Consider the following 27,647-nt stretch of genomic DNA (forward strand, 5'->3'; position numbering starts at 1 on the left):
ACATTACTTGAAAACACTGCAGATATTATATACCTACTAGAAAAATCACATTTGAAAAAAATACGAAACCCAGTCAGGCGTCATTTTTTTCAAATGTGATTTTTTCTAGTAGGTATAATATATCTGAGGTGTTTTCAAGTTATGTATGTTCAATATATTGAGGTTTTTTGTTATTTTTGTCATTAGGTTCATGTTGAATTTGATAACAGCATACACATTATACTTTCAATAATGATAGCATTCTCAACTTATTCAATGTATCACCACTTAAAAACACATAAAATGACACATGTTATACTGGCTAAAAATCAATATAAATGTGATGTTATTCAAAATATACAAGTTGAATCATTGACCACTTAAAATTACATACTGGAGAAGAATAATCACAAAAATGATTTTTACACGTGAAAAATCTGAGGTATCGATTTTGTATTCTGTTTGTTTAGGGCAGCTCCCTCTTTCCTCCCTTTGAGGATCACTGTTTTAATGTTTCAAATTTTTTATTAATTATATACTTCTATTTATTATAACATTGCTCGTGCATGTCTAGTCGGCGTATTTCGGCCCCATCACAATCTGTACAAAATAACATTAATTATTCAAACAAATTTACTAATCTTTGTAGCTTAATGCAACGAGCTTAGCTTGCAGCTGGACATTTATGTTCTTAACGCATGTTCCGCCTATACGTCATTACAGTATTGGCAGTCAAGAGAATGTCGCAGCAGTTAGAAAATCCCTCGAACTAACAGACCATGGCGGACAGAAGTCGAGGAGGTCGACCGCGAGCCAACCCGGCGACAATAACTCTGCAGAGAGACTCAGAAAATCTGTAGAAAGTGACCCTAGTAGCAAACAAAAGCCCCGCAGGTATTGCACCAGAAATATTCCCGTCAATAATGAGAATGTTGCACGTCATTCATCAATATTATTGTCAACTTGTAGATGTCTTGTACCTATTAGATATAAGAATTCTTAATTTATTTCCATTTGCCATGATCCTACTTCCAATACAGTCCATTTAATTTAATTTGTGATTTTTTTAGGACTTTTTCGATGATCCAATGTCTCTATTTCTTTTGCTTAGTATATTCCTTCGATAACGTCACTCTACTATTCTTAAGCTTGATGATACGCTGCATGATGTCATTAACTCAAGTTAATTGTCGAATAATTTTATCTTTCCTTGTATTATAAATCTCCGATAGAACACTTTAATTCGGGGATGCTCCAGATATTTATTTAGGACAGTCCTGAGTAAGTATCTGAATAAGACGCAAGGCAAGAATAATAATTGAAAAATGTCTTTTAGATCATTGGAAGTAGAAGGGAGTGGCAAACCACCGGTTCCCGCCAAGAAAGCGTCTTCACCGGTGGCTTCCGTACTCAGCAGTCTGCGGCAGAAAGTCCTAGGCGGAGATCAAAGGTAAATGCAATTGTTAATTATGCAATGGACGAATGGTAACGTGTTGGCTTATGAAGTCGTGGGTTTCGAGTTTAAATCTAGGGTCTAAGAATGTACATTGTATTTTTTTTTAACAGTGTTATTTGGAACAATACCTCAGTTACGTATTGTATTAGCCCTTCACTGCATGATTTTTTTTTTTGAAAATTTATATTTTTTCTTAGTGTCAAAATGCCTTGTGAATGAAGGAAAAATAATAAAAAAAAGAATTTTCGAAAATTACATTAAATTTTGTATGTATTAGTAAATCTTACATTTCAGTATGACAAAATACAAAACCTAATGACAACAATCATAAAAAACTAATGTACACACCTTATTTGATGTGTAGATATTTTTATTTAACCAATTTTAATCTTCTGTACATTTTTTTTCATTTTTTTACAAATGCGGATTTTCGCGTACATACAAATTTGTCAACTGTCAAAGCATAAATGCATAGACTATAATGCAGAAATGCTTTATTTCTTGAAATGTCCAAACAAAATCGGTAAAGTAGGATGTTTATGGTAAAACAGTTTACTAGGCATCGAAAAAGGATATTATTTGATAATTTACACAGATGGCATTGGCTATATCGAAATACTTTGAAATGTCGCAAATTTGCGACACTATGCAGTAAAGGGTTCGGAAATTTCGGTGTTTTTTCTAATAGTTATGTTTCTGAGGTGTTCTAAATTATGTAAGTATAAAAAACTGTGATTTGTTTGGAAGGCAAAAAATCATGACCACTTGATGATGTTGTGCATTTTTAATCAATTAGTATAAGTCGATCAATTCCTTTGCACTCTGCTTAACCGGTTTTATGCCTTCAGCGAGTTTTCTCACTCTATTGAGGCCGTGATCGACAGGCCGCACATACAAATTTCACGAGTGATATCTCGTCCGACTTTAAACTCAAATTACTAACTAGCCACTGTCGATTGATTTGCATAATCTAAATCATTGAACAAACAGTGACATCTGTTTGAATAATTATGAAATACTAAACCACAAAGAATTATGAAAATTATCGGCAGTACAGCGATATTAGTAAGAGCTTCGCTCAACATTCGACATGTGTCGTTAAATATCTGCGGCCTGTCAGATACTGCCATAGTAATATCGTGAGGCATAGAAAAGGTTACGAAGCAAGCAAGACAAAAAGGATAATTTGATTATCGAAATTATTAATTGTCATTTTACACACTATTGTTTGTTTTAATGGCGGTGTATGTTTATTAGATCATCTGACAAGACATCACTGGATGTATCTGATGGCGCTTCAAGCAGTAAACCGAGTGGTGAGCCTTCCCTTCTGTCGGTTTCCCCAAGCGGTGCTTCGATAAACCGGCCTCCTTCCTCTTTGGATAGTGATGTTATACCACCTGCCGATGGATTCGATCAGGTCGAGAGGTTTTCCATGCTCGTAGATCCTCGCTTCGGAAGGTATTTTTTTTTAATTTGTTCAATTGTATTTCTGCCCGTGATGGCCAAGCATGTAACGTGTCAGCGTGTAATGTCGTGGGTCCCGGATTTGTATCTCGGGCCTGGCAAAAAAATGACATGTTGTTTTTCAATTTGTGTATGAATCAAATAGGTTGAGCAAGTGGCTAAGATCCATTTAAAAATCTGTTGATACAACCTCGCATCTGTGGCAGTCCATATAATTTTCTTAGTTTAATTATTAGCAGAACTTAGCATGGTTAAAACAAAAATTGTAATAGTTTAATCCAGAGTTTTTCAAAGTCTGATACCCAAGAGCCCTGGCCGCACCATAATATTAATATATTTTGATATTTGCGCAACACGCGCACACCTTAAAGGGAACATTGGTGATAATATATAGTCTCAATGATGGATTCCTTATTGCAGTCATTACTCTGTGTTTAGTATTACTCCAAGATTTGAGAAACTGTGTGGTCCACAAATAGAAAAACATTGAATCAAAAAGTAGGTTCATCTATAATGATATAATTGATATTTTTAGGGCAAAACCTCCTGGACGTCGACCTCCCAGCCAAGCAACAAGAGATGACCTTCCTCTCACGAACGGAAGTTCACATTCGCCAGCCTCCTCAGGTTATTGTTTTTTATCATTTTTATCAAAGTTAAAAAAAGGACTCGTGGACTAATATTTCAGTTACTTGCAAGACGTCATATTGTATAAACTACCGCTAGAACTGTCTAAAACCGCAAGAACTTTGATATAAATTTACATTCTTTCAAACAGTCAACTCCATTAATCATTAAATGTGCAGCTATTGCCAAGATGAACCTCAAAACTTACATTTGTTATGAATTTATGTTATTGTTTTGTTATGTTAATATTGACCATTTCGAACAAATGTCGTTCGACTTGTACCAAAACTATGTCATCTATCATCATTATTATCAGCACTACAAACCTTGTCAGATCTTGGCCTCCTCCAAAAACTTTTTCCATATTGAATGATCTAGCTTTGTTCGAACATCCTTAAATCTCCTGTGGCGCAGTCCAGCCAGTTCAGTGTCCGCCCGTCAGGTTTTCTCTTATTATCAAGCATTAAATACGTGGCCGACCCAACAGTCTACATTTTCATATGCCACATAATGAAATGTATCCCACGTCAATTATTAAACATGGACAGACAGCTAAATACACTTCTTACTATGTGACAGAAGAATTGGAGAATTTGTCTCTTGCAATTGGCCGAGTGCCGTTTTTTGATGCCAAGCTCTTCCAGTATAGCGACATTTGTACGCATGGCCGTCCACGAATTGCGGAGCAACCTCTATCAGCACCACATATCAAATGCGTCAAATCTCTTCCTATCGGATTATTGAAACTCCAGGTTTCAACACCGTTTCGGAAGATCGAAATATAGGCGATTTAAAGACTTTCTTTGTGATTTTAACATATCTTGGTAAGACGAATAGCATTCTTGAACATCGTAATTCTTAAGCTAATTTTCTTTTCACAGCTAGTTATTGAGTCTTTGATGCTTGAGCCAAGATATATGAAATCGCTCACTCGTTCCAAATTGTTTAGCCTAACGCTGAAAACAAGCTTGGTTCAATCAACAATCATTAACTCCGTCTTAGATTCGTTAATGTTAAAACCCAATTCAGCGCTTGATTTTTCAATCCCCCTAAGGAGATTGCACATAACATCTCTGCTAGTTCTGATTAGCGTAGTATCATACACATATTGAAGATTAGAGATCTCATTGCCTCCAATCGAGAAGCCTTCTTCCCAACCACTTTGGGCTTTACAAGAAATATATTTTCCATGGATATTGAAAAGTGCCGACGACAGTATACAGTACAGACCCTTGACAGACTCATTTTTGAAGTTTAAAGAATATCAAATGATAAATGCATTTTCAAATTATCATTGTTGTAAATACTGAATCTCTTGAAAAGATTAGTGTATATATCTTTATAGAAATCCCAGCGGAAACAGAGGCAGTAAAACCTAAAGCAAGAGAGTGGGAGAAGCACAAAGCGCCCTGGATGGACGAATTGAAATTGAACCAGGCCAAGAAGACATCGCCGATTGCGGAAATCGGTCGCTCCAAGACAATCTCCACCAGCGATTCCTCCTCCCACGAAAAGCCCGATTCCCCCCACGTTCGACTGTCGGGGAGCAGTGACAAGATCTTGGAGTCGTCCTCTGCGCCAGACAACGATAAAGACTTACCGCCGCCTAATCCGCTCGAGATGTCTCAGAGTATGACGTCTATATCGTCCAAAGCCATCAAAATTGAAACTTCCGAAGAGGTGACCGACTCACATTTTATTTATGATTCTTTTCCTCTAATGATACTGTCTATAAGTGTTTTATAGATGCTCGTATATGTATCTAATTGATTTTCATGATAATGTGCTGACGCTTACAGAATTGCCTCAACATTGTCAAATGAGAAGGAATCGTTTAATCTTGTATCTGAAAAAATGGAAGCAGCTCAGTCTTGTTATGTATAAATTGTGTTATTTCCTCTGTCGGCTTGTCAAATCGCACGGCATGAACTACACCAGTCAGTTTTTGGCAGGCCATGATGGATTTGCTGGCAAGCTCTATGAGTTTGGACTTATTACCTGGCCAACTTGTCCATGTGGTGGAGAACTAGAGGATGCAATTCACATCCTCTGAGAATATCCGAGAATGTGCTCCGAGAGGGAAGAGATGCTTTAGTCAGTCCAAACAGCTGTTCGGCCCATCGGGCCTTCCGACCTGGCCACAAAGGCCAATTATATTACATTTAAAAATTTGTGGCATCTTATTGCGGACGTGAAGATCTCTTAACATAGTTTTGTTTGTCCGTATTTGTTTTTTGTATCTTCTATATCATTAAATTCATTTATAAGTCTCCGTGCCTTTCTCTCACTTGAGAGCATGGTGATCTGTCTTGGGCACCTGCTCCTGAGACATTCCGAAACGTAAAAGCTGCTGATGCTCCACATCCAAACGTAGGGCCTCATGATACGCTCGGTTAAAACCGAGTGTGGTGCAGGGAGGGTTGGTTTGGAGGGTCTATGTTTGTGTTGTACTAATGCTGTATATGCTGCTAATACTGTAATATTTTTGTCTGTTTCTTCAGTAAGTTCAGATGTAGATGTATATGATTGTGCAAGAGGCCTAACATTTCCATATTCTGTTCTTGCATCTAAAGTATATTTTGAATGTTTGGAAATTTATTAATCGAATAATTAAACGTGTTAATTCGCAATAGTCATATTTATTTTAAAATAATTTTATATCCACCAGACACAAGTGCGCACTGAAAATCCTCTCGATATGTCAAAATCGATGACGTCGCTGGCATCGCGGGCGTCTCACCTCGAGACTAACAACAAAGTGAGCTCCTCTGAATTGAGGACCTCCATCTCCAGCTCGGCTAGCGTGGTTCTCCGTAGCACCACCCTCCCCCAGCATGGCGTGCCAAACCTCCCGCCTCCCACCATCAACAACTCAACTCACCCCGGCAGCCCCCTGCCAGGAAAACACCACTCTGCTCACCCGGTACCTGTAGTGCGGCCTTCTTCTAATCAGTTCACTCCGCTGTCGAGGCACACCACAACGGCTCTGGTGGATCAAGGATCCGTCGCCGTCAAGCAAGAACCCAATGACCATATTTCGGCCAAAGTAACAAATGTCGATGCGTGCGCCAGGACAATCAAATTTGCAGGTGAGCCATGCTTTACTTACTAGAAACACATCTTACTGTACATTTCCAAAATTGATAAAAACATGTTAATTATTTCTGTGTGCGCAATTAAAAAGGAGATATGTATCCCAAAGTAATCATGCATAAAGAAGATAAGGGATATGTTCAATCGACGCCGTTAAATCAGTAAGTTTCTTATAGAAACGTAGAAATTCCACACAATGTTGTACAAAACTCGATACTCGATTGGTGTAAAATCATTTATTTCGGCATACTTAGCAGATGATATTGATCAACTTTTTTAAACTTAGGGAAAATAATTTAAAATAGCAAAGATGAAAATAAATCTTCAGATAATAGCAATATTTATGTATCAACATGCAATAACTGTGACTGGTGAGGGTTTAAGACACGACGCTGCAAATTGCCATGTTAACGCAGATACTAGGTCAGTTTGGTTATGTTAGATGTGCATTGTTTTTTCTATGCAAAGACCGACCTAGTATCCGCGTGAATGCGGCAACTTGCAACATTGTGTGTTTTAATTAGATCACATCATATTAGATGTGGAAAAAAATCATTTAAGTATGCTTCAAAATTAAAAGTTGAGAATTGCTAGATATAAATAAGAATATTTACAGCAATAATACATTTTAAAACCTCATTCTCTTCCTCATTTCCAAATTACATTGTTTTTTTAATAATTCCAGATGATCGATCAGGATCTAATGACACACCAGAGCAACTATTGATAGGCCAATTGAATGAAAGGGTATGGAAAATATTTACTTTAAAAAATCGAGGGTATACTGACAGAAAGCATTAACTCATTAAAACAAGTTCTGAGATAATCGCAAAAAGGACTTTTTTTTCAAAGCGTTCTCCCACGTAAATTTTTTTATGATTTAAAAACATTTTTTCTACATTATAAAGACTAACCTTTATGGCAAACACAATATACAACATGTTACAAGTCCTGTATTTTGTATACGCAGAACGCATTAGGTCATTATCATGCTTTCTATCAGAATAAAAAAATAACAATATGATTTAATAATGTTTCTATTTTCTCACTATTATATCCTATGCCTTTGTGCGTTTTACCAGGACGTAGAGCGTAAAATTGTATACATTTTGGCATTTAAAACAGAAAAACAGCAAAAACTGAAATAATGCATTCTGTCAGTATACCCTCGAAATATAACTACATATTATTACCGTTAAACGGGGTGAATAGGAATGACGTGGTGAATAAGAATGGCGTGGTGAATAAGAATGACGTGGTGAATAAGAACAGTTCCCGGTAAAAAGATTCAGAGTGGTGCAATTGCCAAAATGCTATCGTCTGCATTCTAATATATATGTTATTTGACAGATAATTTATTCTTCTGCCTTTTGGAAACTCCGATAGGACAAGAAACTAAGACCATTTGTTATTCATCAGACGTGAAAAAGTTTGTTGCGATTCACATCTTTTGCATGTCTGAAAAACTTTGTTGAATGTGTCTATATCCAAGAATGAACTCAACACAATTGAATAAGTACATAATTTTGTTCCAGCTAATCCACTGATTAAAGAAATAATACAGTTTCTGTTTTCTAAATAAATATTTCTTTATTTAATCATGTGTTGTAATAAAATTTGCGGTTTTCACTCCTCGTTCCTATTGACCCCGTTTTTCTGGTGAATAGGAACAGACCATAATTTTGGGAAAATATCGATGGCGAGTGAATATTGAGTGTTCCCATTCACCAAATCATACTGCTGAATCACGGCAAGCGAATTTAACTTTTCAGTCATACAGCATAAGGTTTAAATTGAATTTGAAATCTGAAAACCTTCCTATTCACCCCGTTTTACGGTACTTATATATTTCTTAAGTTCTCAGAGATTAGGTTTTTAAACATTATTGTCTCAGTTAATGTTTTGGAAGAGTTGCCACATGCTGCAGACTGCATTTGTCATATTGTTGTATGTGACATTTGTGCACACAGCATCGCTGCGTCGAACATGTACAACTTTCTGCAGCAGCGCCTGGGTCAGTAGCTAGTCGTTGCTACTGGATACCGATCTCCATCTGCATTCATACCCACCGGCCATTGATACTTGTTTGACTAGTCTTTACTGTGATTTGGAACATTGAGGCTAAACATTTACATGCAGCTTGTGGCAGTCACCAATATGTACTCATAGGTGACAGTGGCTGCCATCGGTTTCAGCCACAAGTGATTGTGTCTTTACCTTTCTAAGCCGCCTTGCACATCAAAATTTGTCTCATCTGCAACATGTCGAAGACGTCATCGTTATTCACAGAACACATTGGTCGAATATGACTTTTTAGTTTGAAAAAGACATCTAGTGCTGCTAGCAACAAATCGCATGTGTCTCGGGCTGTGAGTCGAAGACGCCAGAACGCATACGCACACCTACGAATTGGTCATTCCTATACTGGCTCGTTGGTCGCCGCATGCAAATATATATATACGTTTCGAGAGGTTACTCGCAACTGTCGCTAGGTAGATGTGCAACATTGGAGCGATGTTCCTAGAAGTTTTGATTTATAGCTGTACGGCAGATTAGGCGATTTTAGATGTGAGAGCCGCCTAATTGTTTTGAGAGAAAAGCCGTCACCTTTCTTGTGACATTCATGCTTGTGCTGTACATTATGTTGGTGTGGGACACCAATGGGGCAGTCTCCGTACAATAATTTTATAATCAATTTTCAGGTAGCAAACTTGGAAAGAGTCGTAGAGGCGCAGGAGGAGAGGTTCAGCGCTGCCTTAACCGCTTTGAGCATGCGATTGGAGAAAGAAATCGAGTCACGAGCCGCGTTACAAGCGGAACTCCACAAGTTGGAGCGCTGCGTCACCCGGGTTTGACCGACACACCGCCACGCCTAACTGCCGACTCGCCACATCTCTCACCGCGAGGAAACCAGACTGCCAAAGTCAACATTTTGATGTATTCACGCCCAATATAAAATTAAGTTACTAGTGTATTTTCCCCCCGTAATAATTTATAACAATGTAGGTGACCATAACATATTGTGTTACGCCTGGAAAGACTCGATCATTGATTGACAGTTTGGCTCTGCAATACGCTATTAACTGTGGTGGGTAATATACAGTATGATTTGATACATTCCGATTGTATCTTGTTTCTGTGCATGACCATGCTATATCATAATATGTCTGGGTGGTGGCACCCAGCACAATTATGTGATGGAAATACACAACATTATTTTAGTCATCTACAATTAATTGAAATGCTCAAATTCGTGAAAAACTACTGGCGAGTTAATATAGTAACATTGGAAAGTGAACCCGATATAGATAAGTTGTTTTAAATCAGTGCCCCCTACAGATTATATATTTAACTGTTAAAAACATCTATCTCTTTTTTGTCATTTCTGTTGAAGTATTATACATATTATGTTATTATTTCAACTTCATTCATTCTATAGTATTGACTAAGTCTATTTCTTAACGCCTTTTTTATTGATCACTATGTACAATATTACCAATAACCTTTTTTGTGTATCATTATCAATCAATTCCATACTCTACAATACATAATAATATATTATAAGTATCTGCATAAGGAGTTAGATCATTTTGAGTATGATTATCAGTTCTATTCTATTCTTTGTAGGTATAGTCTGATCATTTTGTATACATTCTGTAATAGGGAAACGTGTCTTCTTACATATATATTTAAAATTAACATTCCAAATCGTTTGTTAAGGGTAGGAATACCGTGTATAGGTTGAAAATGAATTAATGTAATGTAATGGTTTAAATCTGAAATGCCCTAACTCACAAAAAATATTTTTAGTATTTCGAACGTCTTCATTGAGAATAAAACCATATTTCATTTAATAAAATATCTATGGTTATAGCAACTTTTCATAATTAATACTCATGAAATTGTCAACACATTTAATATTCACAAAATATATTCAATATTTTTTTTAATTGGAGTTTCCAATTGACATATCATTTTGGAAATTGCAATGTTTTGCATTATATAATATATTATTTTAGAATGATTTAAAATATTATTAGCTTTAGTTATTCCCATTCAATAAATGCTAAAATAACTTATAACTAATGATATGACCTTTACACGACACTGCTGCCCTTAATAACCGTTCGAAAACCCTTGAAAAAGTGTCCCTTACTCTACAAATGTTTCACTGTGCTCATCCCGTGATAACATTATTTGCTGAACTATAAATTTTCCATGTTTTGTCCACAGTGATGTTCACTTGCTAAAACCAACACGCAGGATGAGCATACGTATAACAATTATTGAAGCCAGAATATTATTGTGTTTTCAAATCAGTTTTGTCAATCCAGAGGTCCAATAATAATTAAATTATAACATACCATAACCTATTTAATTATATTATTACATTCTTATATTAATATACTTTTCAATGAAATATTTCAAAAGAACTCCAATTTTTATATGAAATTTGTAGTTTAAATATTTTGTGTTTTTCTTACGAAATTTTTAACTGTTGCATTTATTTACAGACTAGTCCCATTTAAAGTTTTTGAATTGCTTAAACAACGAAAATTAAACATTTTATTTGATGATTTATATTTTAATATAAAATTGTAAATCCAACTAAACATGTTATTGGTGCTTTTCTAAAAGAAAAGTGTGTTGCCATTTAGAATTTGTATATATTTTTCTTTATCGTAAGATACACTTTTTACTTTAAGTACTTAAAACGCTGCGGCGATCTAATTTACTTCTTTATGTGCTATTGTGATGGACTTGTAATATAATGGACACTGTGTTATATACAAAAAACCCAAATTTAGCCTTTTCTATGCCTCGCGATATTACTATGGCGGTATCTGACAGGCTGTAGATTTTTAATGACACGTTGAATGTAGAGCGAAGCTCTTACTAAACTCGCTGTAATATCGATAATTTGTGGCTTAGTATTTCATAATTATTCAAACAGATGTCACTGTGTGTTTAATTTTTTAAATCATGCAAATCAATCGACAGTGGCTAGTAACTTAAGTTTAAAGTCAGACGAGATAACTCGCGAAATTTGTATGTGCGGCCTGTTGATCACGGCCTCATAGAGCGAAAAAACTCACTGAAGGTTTAGAACCAGTTATTTGGACACATTAACAGAATAGGATAAAAAGTTATTGCTTTCTCCTTTATGGATAAAATGCTGTAATGATGAATGCACACAAATGTTCAGTATGCACCTTAAGGGTCGTTTATAAATGATGTCACGTGATTTTTTTATGTTTCGATCACCCTTCCTTCTGTCATCACAAAATCTTTCCCTCCCTTGTCTTACGTTTTGTGATGTCATATTTCCTACAAACCCTTCCCAATCCTATCACAAATCATCCCATTATGTCAGACTCCCCTCTTTGAACATGATGGAATATATGGATGGTTTAATTGGTATATACATAGAATAAGTACCATATTTGTGTTACGGAAGAATGAACATTTTCGTTGAGTTGTCTTCCAGGCATTTATATTTCGAGCTCATTTCAGCATTAAGTATTCCTGCAACTATTTCATGCCCAGTCTTCATGAGGTTCGCAAAACCAGTAAGCTTTTATTTTTCAGATATAGTGTCCATTGTATTATTAGTCAATAGCTATTGTCTTTTCATATTATGTCACCGTTACCCATCGACTGTAGAAAGGAAAAAGGACATAATCCACACATATCAAATTTTACAGGAGGCACAATAACTTTTTTGTTATGGCTTTCGGTCAAAGTTAAAATACAAAATAGACATACAGACCTACATACTTATCTGTAGAATGGCCAAAAATGAAACTACGAACTACCATAGGACGCCATTTTTTAAATTTCATTTCAATGTCAGATTTTGTCCAGTTACGAGTCTTGGTTGGGTAGTTTTCGACAGTGGCTCCCCCATCCCATTCTTCAGATAAGTTTGTAGGTCTCTAACCTTGATGTGCATTATATTAATAATTTGATTTTTATTTTTGTAATCCGATATTAATTATTGAGTTTATTAAAGAAAAACCAACAAAAATGATGGTTAAATCGTTTTTTCCACTTTTTTTTTAAATTTCCAGCTAAATTTAGATAATAAATCGCAATTTGCATCTTATATTCTTTGGACACAACGTGTATTTAGTTGTGTATAACGTTACCCAATAAAACCTATTTAGGGTTAAGTCATTTTTCCTTCCTTCAGTCGATATATTAATATGATATAACTCAAAAATGTATTTAGTTAGGTGCATATTGGAAAAAAAAAATACAACGAGGTCACAGACAACTGTAAGATTTGCAATCGTCATAAAATGAATTATTTACAATTTTTTAATCTAATTAAATAAGTATTATTTATTCTATTTTTTGTCGTAATAATTTTTCCTTTCATGTTTACTTAATTTAACAAATACTTAAAATTCTCCTTTTGCCAAACTTCAGGTATATTTTTTTCTCATAATCTAATATTATATTGTGTGAACAATTCTTTAAATTTATACGATTCGTACCTTAAAATATTTCAGAGCATTATAGGAGTCATAACTATATTTAATTTTTATAAATATTTCCTTAGTAAGTGTTGTTATTATTTTTTTAGTTATTTATTTATTTGTGAACATAATCTGCACTCTCAAGTTAATTTGAAAGTGTTAATTTGAGACGTATAATTTTATTTATTGAAACAAAATATCCATTAGAAAAAAATCTTGGTTCTTTCCCTGAGGTATGCTCAAATATTTCACAAGAAACATTCACATTCCTGTGTATAAAAAATTCCAATTATTTTATTGTATACAATTGGTAAAAAACGAACATTCTCTCGATGTAATTTTATGTTTTATTATGTTCTTACATTTCCATAATTTTAAGATTCCAAAAGACATTTGCATATTTTCACAATAGGTATTTTTTTATAATAATCAATCATTGTGCTTGTAAAAATACACATTCGTAAGTTTTGTAATCTGCTATTCTGTAGATCAATATTATATGTACATAGATATATTTTCTTGTTTATAATATATGTACCCAATAACCTTTTGGGACTTGTCAAACGTATCCGGTCCCATGCCATATGTAGCTACCTCCACTTTTTAATAAAAGCCAACCTCACGTAATAGATGAACATAGTCTATTTTTAGCATTTGAAACAATTAAATTAAGAGGGTGACATGTTCATTTATTTCAGATATTTTTACTATTCTCAGTGTAAACCCATGTGTACCTACTTTGGTCAGTGACGTCCCGTGGGGGTAGGCAGGTCAGACAATGCAGTCGCTTCATTAAAAATCCTGACAACATAACTATGGTTTTTTAATGTTGATTTATCGCACAGACAAATTTGTCACAAGGGTATCTCCAAACCTGTCAGTGCCACAGACCTAAAGGTACATAAAAACACCACCGTTAGAGAGTAGATTTAGTGAAAATCCTCTAATTCTCAGTAAATGGTGTGTATGTCAATTTAGGATTTTTAGTGTATTATTTTGTCTGTTCCTAATGATTTTGCTGACAAATTGAAATTAAGAATTATAGGGGGCGGCATTCTCAGTCTGTTTAAGGGCGGCATTTTGCCCAGGGACGTCACTGATTTCGGTGATCCTTTTAAACATAAAATATATGACTTGCGCATTGTCCATGTCAGCAATGTTTTTCAACCTTTCTATTAAAGTGGCACACTTGACTCTGCCAAACTCCCCCGGCACACCAACTCAATTTCCACATATTTCCTGTAAGCCAAACCAAAAAGTGGGCCTGATTTCAGTTCCTCAAGACATAATTCATTTTTACAGTTCCGTATATCAAATTATGGCATGGTACCATATACTGTGTTGACCAGTCCCCAATCCTTCTTTATTTCATAAATATTTTTATATAATATTATCTATAGCGTGCAGGTGCTTATCACGTTGAGGAATTTGACAAGAGTGGAATAAATTTTATAAATATTATCTAAAATTATATAAGTATTTATTCCATTTCTTAATACATATCTAATTATTTGTGCATTATGTTTTAAACAACACAAATATCAAAACTAATAATGTTGCGACTTAACAAATTATATATATATTTTTTGAATACACCCATTCTCAAATACCATACATTATTTTGTATTAAAAATTATTATAATATTTCACAATGGTGGCTTTCCATGAGGTTACATGTAAATTGTACGTAAAACATTTCACCGTGAGCTTTCTTGTTAGAAAGAGATGACCGTATGCTACACGGTCCCCAATTTTATTAGATCCAATGTGAACATTAATTCAATTTTCATAGTTGATTTTGGCAAAATTCATGCATTCAGCAATGGAAACCTAACCTAACAAATAATACAGTTTATCGGCTATTTTCAAAAATTTGTTTGCCGCTGGCTTCCTATAAACCGACAAGAACCGTATTTTATTTAGACATGAATTTTATGTCAGTAATATACGACCCAAAGAGGTTGGGCGGTCTTTAATATACGGCCATATATTTCCGATACACCATTTCACGGGGAAGTCTGATACGGCGAACTGCATACGTGCAAGTTTCCATGAAGCAGTCGGTTCTTTCACAATTCTAGTAAAAAAAAGTTTAAAAACATCTGACAACATTACTATTTCTGTATTTGTTACACTCAATGGTGGATAATCGCATAGGCAAAATCTTTGCACGGCAGAGCCTCTAAACCTGTCCGTGTCTCGTGCTTCCACATACCTAAAACCGCCGTTGATGTTTCAAGATAAAAATTGTACCTACATGAAATCTAAACAAAGAATTTTTATTCTTTACCTTTGAATCCTAATTTATGTGATGGTTTTTTTTACGATAATAATTTAAACGAAACGACAGCACAATTTTTTTCCCTATGACTTTGTTTTTGTGCATTTTTTTTTAAATTTCGCCAGCATAAGTGATCAATATGGCAATCACTCTAGCTATTTTTAATAATAAATAGGCAATATGAGTGCTTTCAATATCAAGCCAATTCATGCATTTATCATTATGATCTATACTAATATTTAATATTATCGCATAATTTCAGATCGGATATTTTGGTGACTGTATAAACCCATAACTAATACTATAGTGCGTATGTAAATAATATACTATAGTAATATAAAAAGTCGCTTAAATTTAGTACATTCTGTTGGCACTCTTCATACGTGTAAGAAACCTTTAGTCAATTCAAATTTGTATCTGCATACATGAATGCATAATTATTTTACATTTAAGATGTATAGTCGCTTCATTGCAATATTGCTGTTTGATAAATATATTGTATAGTAATTATTACGGATTTCTTATGAAAATCTGTGAGATTTTTGTTCACAGACTTAAGACTTAAATCATATAAGTAATAAAATTTAGAAATTAATTCATGGTAATTTATAGAGTATGATATGCAATCAGACACTCGCACCGTGAGTGTAAAATCAAGGCATCTGCAAATTTTTCAATTTCGAGATTAAATGCAAAACAACTGCAAAAGTCGTGAACTTGATAATGTAAAAGTGAAGTAACTGAAAGAACATGCAATACAATGTAGATATAAACCAAATATTATGGTTTTTTTTAGAAACTCTATTTCTCCTAACAAAACGAAGACTTCAAACCCTAATATATCCAAAATATGTCTTTTGCAGATGCCTTGGTTTTACACTCACGGTGCGAGAGCAATGTAAAAGAAAATATATATTGTCAAATAATTACACAGTTAAACCAAGAAGTGTTTATAAAAAATTCTATTTTTATCAATAAATAAACAATTATGCTAAGTACCCATGCACGTTCTTGCTCGATGCTTTTACTCTCATCCGAACATGTCTAAACGTGTGTACCATCTTACTCGATGCTTTTTTCTTCGATATCGAGCAAAAGGCTCAATGCGTAAAAGACTCAAGGGCCGTAATTCTTGCTCGATATTCGACAGAAATTCGCTCGTCGTCCATAGCTCGAGATGCTTTGTCTGACAGTGTGGACGCAACGACGAGCATGCTTCCAAGTCAACATGTTGATCGAGCAAGAATATACGTGTGTACTTAGCATTAGGGCTTAATGATTGATGCATAGTAATACTTATTTAAATGAGTGTGCCAATGTGTCTGTCGGCTAATTTTCGGATGCATAATGAGAAACATGTGGTGCTTCAGGCGGCGACATTGAAACAAAATTAATGGCTACTGTCAAATAATAAAATTGTCTATTTAAACATAGTATTGAATTTTGTGTAATTTTTTCGTCAAAATTGTTTTGTTTACCTAATGATTAAATATACAGAAAATTGTAATTTAAAAAATGGTAACAATTTTCATTGTGGTAGTGACACATTGCCATGTTATTGATTGTTTTAATAAAATGTCATCCATGCATAGGGATCGTAATAAATTAGGTTTACACAATATCGACTTTCTATGCATCAGGTCCTAAAATTACAAATTTCAAACAATATTTACTATTTTATAACACCAATCACTACCATATACAATCATACTTTATAATGAATTCAGTTTATAATTAAATTTGGTCTAAAAAAATTGCCATTTTTGCATTTTTTTTATGATTGTCTGTCATGTTGTATGGTTTACCTAAATGTTTTTTAATCTTTCATTGGTACGTTTTCTTGTATTAAAAATTAAGTATTAAGAATATCTTTGATATTTGGATATGTGTATTCCAAGCTTGTATCTTATTTTGAAATATCCATAGGTCGTATTTTATACTTAAATGTTGTGAATAAATCAACAATGTGAAATATTAGATTAAAAATAATTTGTATAGATTCGGCTTATAGATTTATAGACTAGATGTAAAAAAGATATTGTTGCCTTTTATAGTCTTAATTTCGCTGTGCATATGACTTAATAAAATCGCATTTTATTTTCTTACTATATAATATTTCATACTATTAATGATAGTTTTAATAAGTACAATAATTATATGAACTTTATGAAAAATAATATAACTAATGAATTTTAACTATGAAACATATTATATTTTTATTTATTTTAATCTTATATTATTATACCATTACAATAAAATTAGTCATTAATAATCTTTATTTTTTTCTTAAGTATTTTTTTTTTATAAATTTTATATTACTGAAAAAGCACACAATAAAAGACATTATATTTCACTGCAGGCTGGAGCTAGTTGCTAACTGTACTTGTGGGCTTAATCTAGCAGTCAAATATACAGGAGGACCTCGACTTTCGCACATAATTGGTTCCTGAAAAGGTGTGCGAATGTTGAATGTTCGAAAGTAGAGGGAAGTAAAAAAAAAATTAAATTGTGTGTATTTTGAAATATGTATTTATCAAGTAAATATAAAATGTTTAAGAGACATGTTTAAGTGGGGTTTGCGGATGTTTCCCTTAAAAAGTTATCAAGAGTTAACTGTTTGCCACTATTCTTTTTCTTATTTTAAGTGGTAAATTATTAACTTTACAATATTGCTTAACTGCTGGCACGAAATGTAAAGTGAACCAATCTTTTAATATTAACGCAGTAAACCCAGGTTTTTTTTTATTTTTATTTGATTACTGGATACAATTCTTTATCCTTCCCTTTCAATGCCCTGGTATTTTCTGGTTGATAAATTAACATTGGCATCAATTTTAAATCACCAGCCAAGTTTCCACCAAGAAGCAATGTCAATCGGTTTTTAGAAGGTTTATGCCCAGGGGCAACTGATTCTTCCTTAGATAAGAATGTACGACTAGGCATTTTTTCCAAAATAAACCTGTGTCATCTACATTAAATATTTGTCTAGAGGAATATTCTCCATTTTCAATAATTTTGGATAATGAGGAAATAAATTCTCCGCGAAAATGGCTGATTCTCCAGTGAATTTAATATAAACCAACCGTTACTTGCTTGAAAATTGTGTTAGAATCTTCTTTTAATCTAGCCTTCCAATCTCTGTGCAAACTAAGAGCCTTCGCTTGAATAATTGAAATATTCAGAGGGACATCTTTTTGATGTTGGTCGTCGATCCATGATGACAAATATTTTTCCATTTCATCCATAACTATGCCGTGTCTTTTGGAAACAACCTTTAAAGATATATTTCCACAATTTTGAACGTATTCCTTAATTTTTATTTTATTTTTCAAAATTGAACATAATATAGTAGTAGACCTGTTTTATCATACGAACGTCCGATTGAAGAAAAAGATTCACCGCAATCAGAACGTCGTGCGAAGTTTATAAGTCCTTGATTTCTCTTTGTTCGTACCTATCAACACTGCAGTTTTTCTGTTTCTCACTCTTGTTTATAAATCTTATTATGTCTTAACCCCACGGCCAGCGCGACGTTTTAAAAAAACGTTTTTTTTTGAAATGTGCGAAATAGCGAATTGTGCGAAAGTCGAACGTTCGTAAGTCGAGGTCCGCCTGTACAGTTAAAGTTGAAATGTATAAATAGCTATCTGCTCATACAGAGAATGGGACGACTGGCCTCCGGACAATTGGACGCCGCACTGTCGTAGACACGTGTAGACTAGGTATTTTAATCAGTTTATATCTACTACTTAGTAGTTTGAATTCATTTTACTCTTAACATAATGTATTCTTTATCGCGGATTGAGAATTACCATGCCTAAGGCTTTATATAAAATAAAAAACTCTTTTTTCGTTGGAACTTAAACATAAGCACGATTAAATCATTGTTTACGTCTGCATATTTACATTCTCACCAACTATTAAATCGTAATATAATCATTGAAATATTAATAATAATATTGAATATTTTTTTAAAGTATCTATAAGTACCCAACGTCTATTTATTTTCGAATTCCGTGGCGTCCAGTTGTCCGGTGCCAAATCGTCCTAGACCCCTCATACATTATCGGTATGTACACAATATAATATGCTAAATTCCACTTCAACAGTAAACGCCACTGCTAGATAAAGACCCTCACCCACATAAAACTCACTAACAAACCTACATTCTACATACAAACTATAATATTATTACTGGAACTTGTATTTTTGTAATAGTCACCTATAATGTCAGTATACATATTTTCATTACGAAAACCATAGGCTGTATAAATGATTCTTTTATATCTTCCAAATTTGTTGATATTATTCTTTTCTGAATATTATCGCCTTAAAACATTATTCTGGACTATCAAACTGGCAAGCTTTTACCAAATTAATATGACTTAATTCACAAAAATTCCTCCATCAAATAATATAATGTACAGAAACACTTACAGAAAAGACAGTACCCTCGGCCTGAGTTTCTCGATTGATCTGTGCATCTACCACATACATATTACATACTTCCACTTGCCAACTTCAATAATCGGAGTATAATAATTATTGTAATTTTTATATTGTTCTATGGCAATTATGAGATATGGGTTCAATTATTATGATGTATTTACTAGCTCTAGTTGGTAGTGAAGTGAGAGGCCTTAGTCGTATTTTAAATAAGTATGTAAAATAATCAAATATTAACTTCTTTAAAAAATCATTAATTATCGCAAGATATAAATAAATTATTCCCATTATTATATTCGGCCACGGTTTCAGGCAATGCTTCAAGTGTAATTTATTACTATTTATTGCACAGATTTATAATAATTTCTATATGGCACCCACCAAATCAATTCAAAATCTTTCCATTTATATTTCGCGTGCCAATACTACAAGGTAATAAGTGTTTATTTTTTGTTAAAACCTAAAAGTGAAATATTATTGTAAGCTGCTTCATTGTTACTTTTGTTTCTCTAAAAATAAACACATAGAACCTTGTAGTTTTGCACACGCGATTTACTGCATGCATATCGATTGCAATGCCAAATTTCAGTTGAAAGAACACGCCGCACAGTACAAAATACATATGATTGAAATAAACCTACAGTCAAATTATTTATGTTAATTTACTTATTGATCATAAGACAAACAATTTTATTTCTTGATAGTAAATTAATGATATTGTGACCCCATCTTGAATAAATGCTTATTTTTCAATCAATCAAGTCCATAGGAATCATTACATCTCACCGTCATTTCATAAATCTAACTAAATATGGAATTTAATCATAATTACCTTAATTTTATAAGCAAGTACATTATAATAAATCGTAGAATTTATTTCAATAGGTTTGATAAATAAAAATAATGTTTTTTTTTTTATTCATTCAATAATTTACCTTTTTTTGTTACCTAGAAACATTAAGCAATACCATCTTACAATAATAAATAAATGTTTGTATGATAATGATCACATAAATTGAGGCATTGTATGATGAAAAATATTCTAAACGCCTCATTTCCGATTGAATCATTACATTTATATTTTTGAGATTTTTCATTAGTAAACTTCTTTGTTATTATTACTATAAATTTATTTTACTAATATTTAGCATAAAATATAAACAAAATTCACGTTTTTAAAATATCGGTTGTAATTAGATACATACTATAAAAACGTTTTTACAGATGAATTTTTGAACAATTTTTTTAAATTTCTTAAAGGAGCCAAGAGGTTGTGTACACTACAAAATTAAAATAAATGAAAAATTCATTGAAGCACGAATATTAACAAAAATTATTTTTGACAATTTTTTTTATTAAAAAATCTTTTAGCGCTTCATATCAGACCAATTTTATTGATTCACAAAGTTGTGACGTATATAGGTATTATTATTTTTTATGATAGTGAATATTTTCAATTTAAATTTCCTGACTAATCCAATATTACATTTTGTAACTCGTTACAATAAGATGACGTATTGTATTTTTTACACATGTAATTTAGGTATATTAAAAAAAACCTAACTATTTTGTGTTTTGTATCTTATAAAAGTGTGTTTCCTGTGTACTTAATTTTACTGTTTTTGGTATTCCACTTTACTGTCAATGTAAATATATAAAAACTAATTTAATTGTCTTTTTTTTGTGTCTCATCTTTTACTTCCCTTCCCTTCCCTTTTTATTACTATTTCTCCATATCAAGATCAAGTGGCGCACTTAAGATTTAATATTGGAGGGGGCCCAAAGAGGAGAATGTAAATTAGTCCCATAGGCTCTTTTTCTTCTTCATATAATTATTTTTACATATTTTCACAATACACGGCGGTATATTTGTACAGTTTTTCCTTGTTTTTATTAAATTGGAGGCATAGTGGTCGTAACCGTTGAACGTGTCATAAGCGACTGACGGATTGGAAATGACTTACAGCGACCGTGCTGGACATGTGCGCGTAGTATGCTAAAACATTACTCAAATAATATCGGCTGTGCTACCCGCTTGGTCTAGAGCAGTGTTTCCCAAAGTGTGGTACGGGAAGAGTTTGGTGGGGGTACGCGCTGCACCGGGCTATGGCTGCGCCTGGTGCAACAAGCATTAATACAACATCCGTGCTAGAAGATTTATCGCATGCGGAAGAAGAGCAATTGTTGGAATTAGCTTCAGGCGGATTCTTGCAAAATAAATATAAGGAGTGTACTTTAACATCATTCAGGGTGCAAATGCAACACGTGTATCCAGTTTTAACAGAGAAATTCCTGAAATACTGCCTTTTCCAACTTCATATTTATGTGAAGTTGCTTTTTCAGCATTTGTAGACATTAAGTCAAAAAAAGGAACAGCCTTTTGGGTGTGGAAGCATATTACTAACCAAATTACGATGATCTGTCGTTTCAACATAAACATTTTCATCCTTCTCATTGATTATAAAGAATGTTATTTTTTATAATATAACTTTTATTTATATTTCATTATGAATGAATTTTATTTTGTTTATGTACTACAAAAGGAAAATACAAATATATTTTGATTGTTATTAAAGTACTTGCATTCTCTTTTTTTGACGAGGGGTACACATATGTTGAATGTTTGGGAAACACTGATCTAGAGAGCTACATTGAAGTTAATCCCTCCAAACCAAAACCTGCCACTCACCACACCCGGTCTTAATCGAACGTATCACGTGGCCCTACATTGGCGATGTGAAGCATCTAGTTCAGTTTTAGGCCGGGAATGCCCTAGGATAGGGGTCGGCAAACTCTTGGACCAAAAGAGCCAAATATGAGTATCACTACGGTTAAAAAAATTTTCGAGAGCCATACATATATTTTTATAAATATGATTTATCTCAGTGAATGTTATTGTTTATCAAGTGAAGAAGATTTTGCGAATAAAACAAACGCAAATTTTTTTATTGTTGAAATTATAAAAATAATTTTACAGAAAATGAGTTACATACAATTTTCACGCATTCCTTAAAACTAATGTGAACAATGACCTTCTTTGCATTTCTTTGGAGAGTGTCTGTATGTTTGGTATGTAACTTGTAGTTTTCAATTTTAGGCATGACTCCAAATTCTCATCGGTTATTTAGCTTCTCTAAATGCTATTTATATTTATAATGTTTGAAAAGGATTGTTCACATACATATTATGTAGACTCGAATATGAGTTCGGAAAGCTATACCATGTATTAAAAATCGTAGTATCTACCTTATTATGTAAATCTTTTAGAGCGCTCCGCTGTGTTATGAAATTAAATTGCATTTTTCTCTCCAAATCCTCAATTTTGGCGGCAAGACCTACAAATTTGGAGCTACATAATTCTTTGCTTCTTAAATCCACCAAAAAACATCTATTTCAATATGAAATGGAGAAATGCAATTGGCAGATTTAAAACGACAATAATTATACCCTTTTTTGTAAAAAATGTGAATTGGGAGTTTGCCGACCCCTGCCGTAGGAGGAGATACCCAGGGGACAACGATTGCTACGCTCAAAGTGAGCTCTGACTGAGTTTAAAGTTACTTTCTAATGCAAAGTGTCGAGGAGAGAAGAGCACAGGGAAATTATAAAAATGATTTTAGTGTATATATAACAAAAATAATGAAGCTAATCATACGGACAGCAAAAATTATGTGAAGAGATCTTCTCGCCTGCAGTAAGACGCCGCAAATTTTTTAAATGCAAGATGATTGGCCTTAGTAGCAACCAAGTCGGACGACACGATGGGCCCAACAGCTGGTTGGACCTACCTGAGCATCTTCTCCCGTTCGGAGCACATTCTAAGATATTCCCAGAGGATGTGGTTGGCATTCTGAATTTCCCCTCCGCATGGATATGAGGTCTAGAGAGCTATAATAGTTATGCCGAATTCCACTGAAAAAAAAATGTTCTTTTGATTTACACCACCACCGACTGTAGTGGGTGTAGTCGTTATTTTTGCCGAATGTTTATTGTCGATTTTTGGTTTTTTAATATTGAGGTTCCAAAATATTAATTGAAAATGGACAAAAAAAAGTATTATTGCATTCAACTTATACACAAACCTACTCAACACAACACAGCCTAATTTCTCGTTTATCGGTCTTTTGTCTATTGCACTCAGTGTACATACACCATGGCCCCCACATCCTGAAACAGGCCCTCAGGCTAGGATATTTGGCGGGCCCCCTACCTACCGCTTAGATTAAAGACAGTGTGAAACACTACATTAACGTTTTTCAAATTGTGTTTTAGTTCAAATTAAGGGTACTTATACAGTGAATTATTGGCGATTTTTAATACATCTACTTTAATAATGGAGCTGTCGAGTATCAACACTAAATAATCAAAAAAATGCACAATTATATAAGTACCTAATTGAAAATGTTCATGGCCATGAAGTATGATAGCGATAGATAGACTAATATAATAACTAAAGAAAGCTAATTTATGATGTGTGTTTATCTCACTTATCTGGTCAACCCGACACGCCGGGCCCCCAGGCTAGAGCCCTGTCAGCCCTCCCCAGCCATGACCTACACCACTCCGGAATTCAGGTAGACACCGAGATTTTTTTGACAGTTCCATTAGGGATTGGGTTTCTGAAAAACCCCAACATCAGTGTCAAAATTTTCTAAAAAGGGTGCTGGAGAATTACAAATCATTTTTTTGCCGTGTTATTTGTCTAAGCCCAAGGTATAGTTTATTGGCTTTCAATTTCAATGTGTAAAATCATTCTGATAATTTTCATATTTGGGGTGCCAGGGCCCCTTCCTGGGCTTTTGTATTTTAAATCAAAGTAGGCATTCCTTTAATTACTAACCGGCGTCACGGATCACTCCCAAGATTTTTTAACTTGAACTTAAATTACTTAATTAAAAATTAATAAAATGTGTTCAAGTATACCGTTTTTGGACCCATTTTTACCGATTAGTCCTCTTTCTCTGATGAGAAAAAAGGATATAAAGCTTTGTTGGATATTTTTGCAAGAAAGCCTAAAAATATGTTTTCTTGCGAAGAAAAGAGAACAAATAATTTTGTTGACTCTGTTTATATATAACTAGGTATTTGTATTTGATCAATAATTGTTGGGTCGTTTTATTTGCGTCCATACTTTTTATTAAAATTTCTGAATTATGATCTATTCTATACAACACAAATTTAGTTTATCAAAAGAAATTGAAGATTCCAATTCCAAAGTTTATCACATTTTTGAGTATTGTGAATTATTCGCTATTAACTCTGAAGTCTTTTTACCCCCTTTTCTTCTTGATTATTTATCTCTCTGGTTGCTCATCTTGTTTAGCAGTCTGGCAGGACTGATACTTCCGTTAGTGGCGTCCTTTTTTGTCTCTGCTATTCATTTTTAGTTGATTAATTTTTTCCTTTGTTCGCAAGAAAAGAAAAAAATTGAGTCTTACGAAAGTACAGTAAAATTTTGAATTTCTGTATTAACATGAAGTGTAATGAAGACAGCAACGTCGCGGAAGGACTGGCGATGGAAACCGACTCGAATGAGTCGGAATTACTGATGGAGGATCCCGTGAGTGAGCTGAGGGCGTCAGTAATGTCACTGGATAATAAGGTATCGCAGATCTATTCAATGTTGACCCAACAGGGTCTGCCTGCAATGGTACCTACTCCGCAGAAGCCGATGGTAAACATCGACTATCCGGTAAGTTTTTTACGGCCGCCCACAAGGCCCGAACCATCGGAAAAACCCAACAGGATTCCGTTGCCTGTATTTAGTGTCATAGTACAGGGGCCTGCTTTTTCGACGCTAGACAAAGCTCGGGTAGCGGAACTTACCAGACTCCAGCTTTTTGACACAGATAATTGGGCGGGGGTTCGCTATGCTGAAACCCAAAAATAGTATTTGGCTGCCCCGTCCTTCGTTAAGTTGGGACTCAACGGTGAATTACGCCCCTACGATCGTTCATTGCAAACCATTCATCTGATGGAGCGTACGATCGCCGGCCTCCAAAATGCGATGCTCGCTCAAAAGGAGTGAATTCGGGACTCGTTACAGCGAGTGGTCGATTCTGTCAGCGACCACACCATTGGTACGGCTCTTTTTGAGACGGTCGTAAAGGAGTTCGGGAACTCGTCAGCACTCAACAAAGTGTCTGAGGACGTCACCCGAATCCTTTGTAGAAAACGGGCAGAGTTGATTCAGACGAGGCGGCAGAAAATCCTCTCGGTAATAAAAGACACGTTTACGCGAGAGGCTCTTACCAAGATCCCACCTAGCGCCGAACATATCTTCAACAAAGATAAACTGGTGGTTTTCCTAGAGAGAGGTGGGGGTCGCGAGAAGGTCTTCGATCAGACCCCCAAAGTGGTTGACCAGGGCAGGGTGGAGAGTAAACCTAGCACTTCGTCAGGTGGACACAAGGACACCTTTCGGAGGCAGGCATACACGAGGAGGATATCAAACCAGGTTAGGGGTGGCTTGCCGAGAAGCCCACGCCCATCCAACCGAGGTTTTCCCAGAGGTAACAGAGGTGGTGCGAGGGGCATCTACCCTAGACGCAGGTGACCGGGTCTCACTCAACACGTTCACAGGGGGACGCGTCCAGCATTTCCAGGAAATCTGACAGGTCAAGGGTGCACCACCACCATTATTAAAAATAATAACGGGAACCCGTATTCCCGTACCCGTTGTACCAAGAAACCTCCTCTAATAATGCATTCCGTACAATTCCAGAAGGACTTCCAAACGCGACAATCACCGGAGATCACTTCACAAATCGCGGAACTGAAGAAATCAGGAGTATTGGAATCGGCAGAGCCATCTCCGAGCTTCCTCTCAACCATGTTTCTAGTAAGGAAGCAAGACGGCAGTCAACGACCCGTCTTCAACCTAGAACGCCTAAACGGTTTCCTACAACCAAGGCCGTTCACACTGTTCCACCATTTCAAGGTCCCAACATTCCTGCAAATGGAAGACTGGTTAGTAAAAATAGACCTAAGCCAAGCGTACCTACATATACCTATAGCTATACAACATCGCCGATTCCTTCGGCTAGTTTACCAAGGACTCCAAGGAGGACTCCTGCAATTCACATGCCTGCCGTTCGGACTGTCGGCAGCACCAAGACTGTTTTCCTCATTAAGAAACTGGTCGCCGAACACCTCCGGGGAAAAGGTATGAGAATCGACAGTGACTTAGACGACTTTCTGATGGCAAATCAGTCCAGAGAGATTCTTCTGTCGCAACTGACTTATATGATAGGTTTCATGCAGGCACTAGGCTGGATAATCAACAAGAAAAAATCTTGTCTAATCCCAAGTCAACAACGGGTGTTTTTGGGTATCACGTGGGATACTCATAACAATCGGAAATATCTACAGAGAAGTGCACTTCACTTCGTCACCACCTGCAATTGCAGATCCAAAAAGGCAGTAGGTCGCTCAGGCAGGCCCAACGCCTCCTCGGGCGACTCAAATTTGCAACCTTCGTCACTCCAGAGAGGAGGTTGCATGCCGACATCTACAACGTACGAGCGCTCAATTATCAAGGAGCCACCCTCACCGAACAACATCGATTTCACCACAAGCTCGAGAGGACATCATGTGGTGGATTCGAGCGGTAGGCTCCTCAGGAAAGATTCACAGGGCAACCTACAATCACTTCCTCACCACAAACGTAGCCGATTTAGGCTGGGGAGCGCAGTTAGATGAGTACCACCTATCAGGTACATGGACACAGTGCCAATCCACGTGGCACTCCAACCGATAAGAGCTGTATGTAGTACTCTCAGCCATACAACTCCGGGAGCAAACGCTCAGGGGATCA

The 27,647-nt window shown here is 35.0% G+C and overlaps 1 protein-coding gene across 2 annotated transcripts in view; it reads left to right on the forward strand.

Moving 5' to 3' along the window:
* Window positions 1–10,417, forward strand: part of cindr (CIN85 and CD2AP related) — a 32,169-nt gene extending 21,752 nt beyond the window's left edge. The window contains exons 6-13 of one of the 2 annotated variants that reach the window (XM_085951150.1): window positions 703–873; window positions 1,316–1,429; window positions 2,693–2,896; window positions 3,438–3,529; window positions 4,875–5,209; window positions 6,198–6,618; window positions 7,308–7,369; window positions 9,325–10,417. In XM_085951150.1, the coding sequence (XP_085807276.1) occupies window positions 703–873; window positions 1,316–1,429; window positions 2,693–2,896; window positions 3,438–3,529; window positions 4,875–5,209; window positions 6,198–6,618; window positions 7,308–7,369; window positions 9,325–9,477 (1,552 nt within the window). In that variant the 3' untranslated portion in view covers window positions 9,478–10,417. The remainder of the gene's footprint in view (window positions 1–702; window positions 874–1,315; window positions 1,430–2,692; window positions 2,897–3,437; window positions 3,530–4,874; window positions 5,210–6,197; window positions 6,619–7,307; window positions 7,370–9,324) is intronic. The other variant, XM_085951157.1, reaches the window with a different exon arrangement.
* Window positions 10,418–27,647: the final 17,230 nt, after the last annotated feature.

The sequence above is a fragment of the Rhyacophila brunnea genome, unplaced genomic scaffold (assembly GCF_057557595.1).
Source record: "Rhyacophila brunnea isolate RB1 unplaced genomic scaffold, BYU_Rbru_1.0 scaffold_10, whole genome shotgun sequence".
NCBI classification, from domain to species: domain Eukaryota; kingdom Metazoa; phylum Arthropoda; class Insecta; order Trichoptera; family Rhyacophilidae; genus Rhyacophila; species Rhyacophila brunnea.